The following is an 8,645-nucleotide window of genomic DNA, read 5'->3' as shown; positions in this document are numbered from 1 at the left end:
AAGAAAATTTTTTTTCCCTCCATATAATAAACTACAATACCATACTGGGGTTTGATTTGGTGCTAGAAAGACAACATAGTGCACGAGTCCAGCATAGACTCCAAGGAGCAACAACTCCTCCTCCTCCTCCGGGTCCTCTTCCGTGCTCAATGAATTGTAACAAAAAAAAAAAAACAATTCCTTTTTAATAAAATATTCTTCGCTGCTCATTTCACGAGCGGCAAATGCCTTTCAAATTTTTTTTTTAAAAAAATTGAAAACTAAAACAATTTCTTTATGTAGTCTCACTTCCTATTTGCGACGATCCTTAAAATTAACATTATTTTGTAAAATTTGCCATCATCCTGACATCAAAACTGGGGTGTTCGTCTAATCGACCAGCCATAGCCATATTAAGACCAATTTGTTTAGTCAGGATGTGAGTGTGCTGTAGGTCCGCCGGACATGGACGACGTTGCCCCAGAAGAAGATGGTACTTCATAGCATTTCAGTCATCCCTGTCTCTTTGGTCGCCGGCACGAGGTGAGTTGGGATTGCGTTAGCTGATGATGAAGTGGGTAGCAACTTGCAGGTACGTGAGGCTTAGGCAGGACAAATTCTGTATGAAATTGAACAAATTTTGCAGTTTGATTAATCATTAAAAATTTTTGTTACCAATTTCATTTATTTTTTTTTAACGTTCAAATGTTTCGTGTAAACTGAATGTTAAGATATTTTTTAAAAAAAATTATTTTTAATGTATTCATTTAGATATCAAAAATCAAAATAATGACATAATTATATAATTTTATAATATTATTGTATAAATTGAGATATAAATAGATGGAGAGACCGAGAGATTTTCAGCAGAGATAATCTTGGCCCACTTAGACGCTGTACTTGGAATTATCATATGGCTACCTACCTTTTCCTTTCCGGAGCGGACAGTATCAACAAACGTGAGTCAGCAATCCAAACACACTCATGTATGATTGATTCCACTTACTGGCTAAGTTTTACTTTATTTATTTTTGGCGGATAGAGAGTTACAGGGTGGGACAACTTTCCACCTTGCATTGTAAATGCTGCTTTTCGTGATATGAATGGATCGAAAATTTCTTTCTCCTTCCCCAAAAAAAAAAAAAAAACTAATACTATCTAAAACACGGAATTCACGTGACAAGCGGGCGAGGGCCCATCGCATAAGGTGAATCTCGACCATAGTGCGTGACGCTGTCAAATCAAACCGTTGTTGCGGTGCGATCCCCAGTTAATCGCCGGGTCTGTTTGAATTGTAAATTATTTGGAATTATTTGAGATATTTTTACTGTAGCATTTTTTATGATGTGATGTATGTAATATAAAAAAATATTAGAAAAATAAAAAAATATATTGAAAATTGTAAAAATGATGTAAACAAATAAAATTGAAAAAATATGAAGCAATCCAAACAAACCAGTCATTTATTTCAAGGATACTTTGGCAGAGCAAACGAGGTGATGAATCACAGTTGCCCAATGCTAGCCGTCCAAGTCACAGTAATATACTATAAGAAATGAAAAAACAACACATAAAAATGAGAAGATTTGACTTATGACAAGACGAGCACGTGAAATGATGCCTAAAAGATACTGTAAAAGGGCCATTTTATGGAGAGCTTCCGTCGTTTACTTTAGACACCTTGAAAACACCCCAAGTTTTGATGCGATAAGTCCTTTCACTGGAACGGTAAGTGGATGGGGATTAAAAAAGTTTGATGGGCCCTCTATTCTTTTAGTATTAATCCTTCAGTAGTATTATTGAATTCAGGGAGAAATTGCCCGTCCCCTCTAATTGGTCTGACGTTTTACACGCTTTTGCCAAATTTCAGAGTGAAATTATTACTATTACCCTTCCATCCATAAAGTCTATTTTCTTCCCGGTGAGTTCTAAGTCTCAGTGAGAATGCTAGGCCTGCGACCAAGATCAGCGATTTAATTCTGATTTCTTCTCTTAAAAATAGGAGAATGCTAAACCTGGCCTACAGCTCCATATGTAGGCCAAATGGCTCAAAATTTGCCATGTCATCACTAGGCATTTTGTATCCGAAGACCGCCCCTTTGCCAACAAAGGATTTGCTCGGGGAAGAGAAGGATGACTGAGAATCAATTAAAATATCGGGGATAGTTTTCCCAAATCTAATACAAAAGAATGAGGATTTTGGGGTTTAGGAGGAGGAGGAAAGGAACGTCTGATATGGGTGCTGTCTTTTCCAGTGATATGATCTGCCGTCCCCTTCAAAGATATGGATGATGGATGGTGATGGAGGAACGGGTAGGAGAGGACAGAGTGTCCCCTTATTAATGAATGAAATTATTCATAACTTTTCTTGCTTAACCGAGACGGCAAACTACTCTTTTTGTTTTAAAATGCAAATATGCAATACTAGTATACTTCGCAATCCCACCTTTAGCTGTCTTTTTGCGCCATTGGGCCTTTGGTCCCGCGATCAAGTGTTCGATACCTGACTCCCATCAAAAAAATTATCACAATATATAACGGTCTTAATTGGCCTTTTTCAATGAAATATCTGTGCATATCAAGTTTTATTTTTCCTCTTGTTTAAATTAGACTAGATTATGTTATAAGAATTCTACCGTTACGAAAAAAAAAAAAAAAGCTGTCTTCTTGCTTTCTTGCCCATACTCCATGTCAACTTTTTTGTAAGATTTCTAAGCCTGACTCTACCGCTATCTTCTTTTCTCATTTTCTGTAATTTTTGCTTAGACTTCATATGTAATTTGTACTGTATTTGAGTTTTCTTCAAAACACTTTTAATAAAAATAATTACTATTAAATGTTTAAGTACTTTTAAATATATTGTTTAAAAACATAGTTGAATAAGTTTTATTGTATTGAATAATATGTAATTTGAAAATTTTAAATGTATTTATCTCTTTATTTAGTTTATAATATAGAATAAAATGATTAAATTTAATTTTTTTTTAAATCACAAACACACTATTTTGAAAGCATCAAATTTGAAATTTCACTAAATTTCATATTAAAAGTTTCATTTCTAATTTTATGAGATGATATTCACCGAACAACTTTAAAATATACAATTGAGCCCCCGGAATACTTTTGTGGCTTGAATGATGTGGCAATTTTTCCACCGCTCGGTCTACTAGCTCAGCTGTAAACCCAGTCTACACAAGTATTTGCCCATCTAATTTATTATAGTTGGTTTGTGCAATAATTGAGTGCGTGGGCGGGCCTTTTAACAACTCCGAGGATATTAGTGACAATTACACTTTGATTTTTGTATATCTCGTAGTAATGTAGGTGTCCGACTATTAATAATGTTTAGTTTGGGCTTTCTCCCTTGTCTTAACTTTGAGAGAAAAACTACTTTGTCTAATTTACTCCACTCCAGAGGAAATGATTGCTTAGGCTAGTACAAAACTACTGCTTTCTAACAACCCCAAGGTACCATACTTGTCGAATGCATGTTCTTGCAATGTTTTGGGTTTTCCCACTTTCGCCAAAAATTAAGATTAGATGGTAGAAACAACAACAATAGGTTTTCCATCCTAAATCTAGTTTACACTTTTTTTTTTTTTCACGCACACGACTTGTACTGACTGTTCTCAATATTGCACGTCACGAAGTGTTTAGGATTTTCGCGCTTTTGCAAAATGGAGAGAGATTGCCAATGCGACTGTACCAAGCTAATTATACGACGCATAAGATTTTGGTGCCAAGAGGTTTCCCTTTGACACTACCCCTTGCATTTTACGCTTGTCCTTTTCTAGTTCCTCATTTGTGTGAACATTGTAATTTTTCCACCGTGCTCTATCCTCTTTTGATTGTTTTATTTGAATTACAAACTTTTCGAGAATAATAATGCAAAACATAATAATAAGTATGTATCTAAACGAACGGTGATAAAAAGCTCAACGTCGAATTTGGGTTTTCCATATGCCAAAAAAGGCAAAAAAACAAAAAAAAACAAAATGCAAAAGCAAATCACTAGATTGATCGAGGGAATGAAGTGGGGAAGAAAATCTTGATGCCTTATATCGCTGATCTCTATATATATATATATATATATACTGGTCCGCTACATGCATCGCTGTATCCCTGTTCGACCATATTACTATATACTAGCTGCTAGCTGAACCTTTTATCAATTAATTAATCTCCCAGCCTTTAGAGTTAGAATCTTCAATGGCTTCAATGGCTTCCAATGGGGAGGCGGCATTTGCTAGCAACTATCTGGTGCTAGATCCGAAGGACGCCACAGCCTTCGATCTCCTTCGTTTCTTGCTCTCCAGCCGTGCAGACAATAGAAGATTTATTTTTGCCCCAAGAGGGACGAGGTTACCATTCCCTAAAAGGGTGGTCATAGTTGGCTCTGTCGTGCTGCAACTTATCTTGTTCATGTTAGCAGGACCGCTAGCATTGTTGGGGTATGCACTCGAGCAGTGGCTTAACCTGCTGCACGTGAATGGCGGTTTTATGGGGCTTATCTTCAGAATCCTTCGGGGTAGACTCTGCTACTGAATTTCCTAATTAGTTATTTCTCTTGCTTTTCTTTCATTCGCCTGACTTTTTCCAAGTTTCCTGCTACCTACTTTGCCCAATGCAATTATTATTTGCTTTTTGGATAATTCATGAACATTGATCGATAAGAATAGAGCTATCAAAATGCCAAACATATATAAGGGCATGCTATCGTGCGTGTGTGGATGGGTGCGTTAATCTGCGGGCGAGGTCTCATCCCAACATTTTACGTGGAAGTTCTCCCACCATCTTCCAAATCCTCCAAACCAGGGCGAGTTGTGATGGGAACAGTAATCCTTTGTTCCCGATTAATACCTCGATTATGTGGGGTTTCTTCAAAACGCAAGCCTCCAAACCCATAAATTAGTGTCTTAGTGTGAAGGGAATGAGAAATTAGTTATCGTTTTGTTGTACAGCATAACATTCTATATAGGACTTCTTCTTTACTATATTTTATCGACCAGGTCATTAAAGATTACGTGTGTGCATGGTTGTACCCTTAATAAAGGCTGTAAGGAGGTTTGGATCCATTTTGATCTTTTGCAGGGCGCCGACCAGTACAAGCCCCAGATAGAGATTCGCCCAAGTTCCTGTCGCTGATTGGACTTTCAGACAACCGGGAAGAGCTGGATGCTAGCATCCCAATTGACGATACGAGATATAATTCGGCTCTCGCAATAATGGCTGCCAAAGTCGTTTACGAGAATCCCGCTCATATCGAAGATGTGGTCTCGAAAATCTGGAAGGTAAAACAGTTTCTGCTTCAATTTTCTACGTGTGTTACGTGTTTGTGTGTGTGTTTTGTTTCTTACTTATTCGATAACCTTAGTGTAGTCATCTGTTTAGATATCATGTAGTGACAATTGACGAGCTCGTTAAACTGCTTTTACACAGATGGAATTCATGGGATTTTACGATTTCTGGAACGGTAAGTATTCCTTATTCCTACCCAACTTTTAAATTTTAATGGCTGCATTGTGAGAGAGGGATTTGCAACGATGAGTAGTTATTGGAGAGCACTTGTTTACGAAAATTAGCTGGGCTTTTCATTAAGAACGAGTTTCATGGCTTTTGAGCATTCGAAACCCTATCCTCCTAGATAGTACTAATAGGTAAGATACCATGTGAAAGCAATAATATGACGGACTCAAAAGGCGGTTTTAAATTGCTGTTAGTTTGATGGTTAATTATTTGCCTTTCAAATTCAATCGGAACTGATCCCCTTTTATTTCCTCTTTCTCCTCCTTTTTTTGTGGTGGTGGCTAGCTTTCCAAAGGAAACCAACAACACAAGCAATGTTGTTTCGACAAAATAAGGACTCGGACTCGGAACTGATATGTGTGGCCTTCAGAGGTACAGAACCCTTTGCTGCTGAAGATTGGATTACAGACATCGATCTCTCCTATTTTGAACTCCCAAAAGTGGGGAGGGCGCATTCTGGATTCATGGAAGCTCTTGGTCTACAGAGGGGCAGTGGCTGGCCCAAGGACCTACCCCAATCTACTAGGCAATACGCTTACTATACCATCCGGGAAATTCTGAAAGATGCTTTGAAAAACAATCCCAAGGCTAGATTTATAGTGACGGGTCACAGCTTGGGTGGTGCACTAGCAATCCTGTTTCCATCCATTTTGGCGTATCACGAAGAAAAGGATCTGTTGGACCGATTAGACGGGGTCTACACTTTTGGTCAACCAAGAGTTGCAGATTCCAGATTTGGAGCATTCGTGGAACAAAACCTGGAGGGCAGCACGCGCAAGTACTTTAGGATCGTTTATTGCAACGATCTTGTGCCTAGAGTCCCTTGGGACAATTCATGGAGCGATTTTCAGCACTTTGGAAAGTGCATCTACTTCAACAGCCTTTACAGGGGCGATGTAATTAATCCCTTGGCATTCCCAAGTTCATTTCTAATTTTCTCTCATCTGCAATGCCGTATATCAGAACCTAGGACTAAACATTTTAATTTTCCATGTGCTGCAGATTGTTGATGAAGTACCAAACAAGAACTACTTTTCAATCTTCATGTTCATCCCCAAAAAAATGATCTCTGCTTGGGAGCTGATAAGAGGATTTGGGATGGGAATGTTTATGGGACCTGAATACAAGGAATTGAAGGTTATGCGAGCGGTTCGACTGATGGGCCTCTTCGGGTTGGCTGGCCTGCCAGCACATGCTCCTCTAGATTATGTCAATTCCACAAGGTTTGCGTCTCCCAATTTGTACACTTCCAAGCCATGGCTTGGCCAATAAAAAGACCAAGGACAATTGGTTCTCCGTAATCGATTTTCATGCAAACGACGGCCCAATGGTTTAAAAGCATACTTTCAAGCTGGTCAAAAAAAAAAAAGTATGCTTGAGCCTGCAGGATTGCTGCATGGCTTTGTACTTTGCGTTAGTGTGTTTTAATTCACGGCGGGCTCAAGCATGTGCTGGCAGTTCGTTTAGTGTGTCAAACGAACTTGGTGTGTTAAAAGCATGTGCTGGTTGTGAAACATTTTGTATTTTACTATACTTATATTCATTTAGTGTTTCCACTAACATAATTGGAGTTCTAATTGTGAGAATTATTAGCGGACACGTTAGCCTAATTTAGGCCTTGTTTGGCAGACAAATTTTTTGTCAAGTTTATCTGCTACAATTTTTTTAAGAACTTTAGTTACATTACTCTTAAAAAAATTTTCAAATATTTTAAACTATACACTTCAAAATATTCAAAGAAAAAACACTTCAAAAATTTTTTTAAAAAATTTTTTAGTAAGTTACAGTATAATTTTAGATAAACATCCAAAAATCTCACTTGCCAAACGGGGCCGTAGTTATAGAATATCACTAATTGCTGGTGTAAAAAGTGAAGACCATAGAAATTATTTTTCTGTGGTTAATTATTTGCTTCATTATATCAGCATATTTGTGTACTATCGATTGCCGGAAAAATTCCTTCCATTGAATTTTCCAAAGTTTGCTCTCAGTGGTGCTTTTTTTGAAACCTCTTCGATATGCATTTAACAAAAGTATAGATAAAAGAGGCAAATAGTTTTGTCTTCAATAAAATTGTCTCCAAAAAAAATGATTCACGTATTGTGCGTGTAATTAACCAAACAAAAATTTGCAATGCTATCTAAATGTGTTGATTGCCATGAATAATTTTGCCTATAAACAATTGTTAAGCAAAGAATGAATAAATTACTGTTGACTTTAATGAAAGTGAAGACTATAGAAATTATTTTTCTTTGGTTCATTGTTTCCTTCATTATATGAGCATATTTGTGTACTATAGATTGCCGAAAAAATTCCTTCTATTGAATTTTTCCAAATTATTTGATTACTACTTTTTCCAAATTATTTGCTAATTCAAACCACAATTATAACAACTATATAACTCTGTACATTATACTGTTTTCATACAACAAATATTCTACAACAAAAAATTGTGCAAGTTAACACAGGAAATAGTCTCCCCTATGCAGCGCAAGGCCATCTCACTAGTTATAATAAAAAGACCCAATTCATAATTATCAATAGGATAAAATAAAAATAATTACTGTATTGGCTGATATGTATAAATATACAGTTTAGCCCAATTGATTAAACTTATTCTCACTCTTTTTGTGTTAATTGTAACTATAGAATGCGCATTTTCAATTATGAAGATAATCAAGACAAAACTCTAAAATAAGTTGAAAAATAATTTCTTAAATGATTGCCTATTTATGTACATAGAAAAGGAAGTTATTGAAAAATTTATCACTCATTCAATCATAGATAAATTTAGTTATGTGAAAGAACATAAAACTCAATTTACTTTTAGGAAAAGAGATTGAAATTTTAAGGTATGTTAATATAGCTTTTATCTTTTTTTTTTTAAATGAAAATAGTTATATTTATATTTGTATTGCATACTTATATTTTTTTTTCATAGGTGGCATATTGGAGCATTTTCTTATTATGTGCAACTTGATTAATTTGTAACATTAAGATATTGGAGCATTTTAAGATATGTTTCGTGTATTATGTGCAACTTGATTAATTCTCAAAATTAATTTGTAACATTATAAGATATGTTTCGTGTAATTTGAATGTCAAAATATTCATTAAAAAATTTTTATTTTAATATATTT

At 35.9% G+C, this 8,645-nt stretch overlaps 1 protein-coding gene across 1 annotated transcript; it reads left to right on the top strand.

The window, feature by feature from the left end:
- The first annotated feature begins 4,086 nt into the window (after positions 1-4,086).
- On the top strand, positions 4,087-7,091 carry LOC113700084 (triacylglycerol lipase OBL1-like). Its single transcript, XM_027220531.2, has 5 exons — positions 4,087-4,507; positions 5,071-5,270; positions 5,419-5,452; positions 5,791-6,401; positions 6,508-7,091. The coding sequence occupies exons 1-5, from the start codon at positions 4,189-4,191 to the stop codon at positions 6,775-6,777; spliced, it is 1,434 nt and encodes a 477-aa protein (XP_027076332.1). The 5' UTR covers positions 4,087-4,188; the 3' UTR covers positions 6,778-7,091.
- Positions 7,092-8,645: the final 1,554 nt, after the last annotated feature.

Source organism: Coffea arabica, chromosome 7c (genome assembly GCF_036785885.1).
Source record: "Coffea arabica cultivar ET-39 chromosome 7c, Coffea Arabica ET-39 HiFi, whole genome shotgun sequence".
NCBI classification, from domain to species: Eukaryota; Viridiplantae; Streptophyta; class Magnoliopsida; order Gentianales; family Rubiaceae; genus Coffea; species Coffea arabica.
The sequence above is the reverse complement of the archived record's forward strand: the minus strand, read 5'-3'. Positions and strand labels throughout refer to the sequence as shown.

What these genes read in the sequence shown, in the direction of transcription:
- LOC113700084 (XM_027220531.2), top strand. Translation starts at nt 4,189, where the DNA reads ATGGCTTCAATGGCTTCCAATGGGGAGGCGGCATTTGCTAGCAACTAT. An exon ending in TGGTCTCGAAAATCTGGAAG is followed by an intron (nt 5,271 to 5,418) that starts GTAAAACAGTTT and finishes GCTTTTACACAG; the next exon opens with ATGGAATTCATGGGATTTTA. An exon ending in ATTTTACGATTTCTGGAACG is followed by an intron (nt 5,453 to 5,790) that starts GTAAGTATTCCT and finishes GGTGGTGGCTAG; the next exon opens with CTTTCCAAAGGAAACCAACA.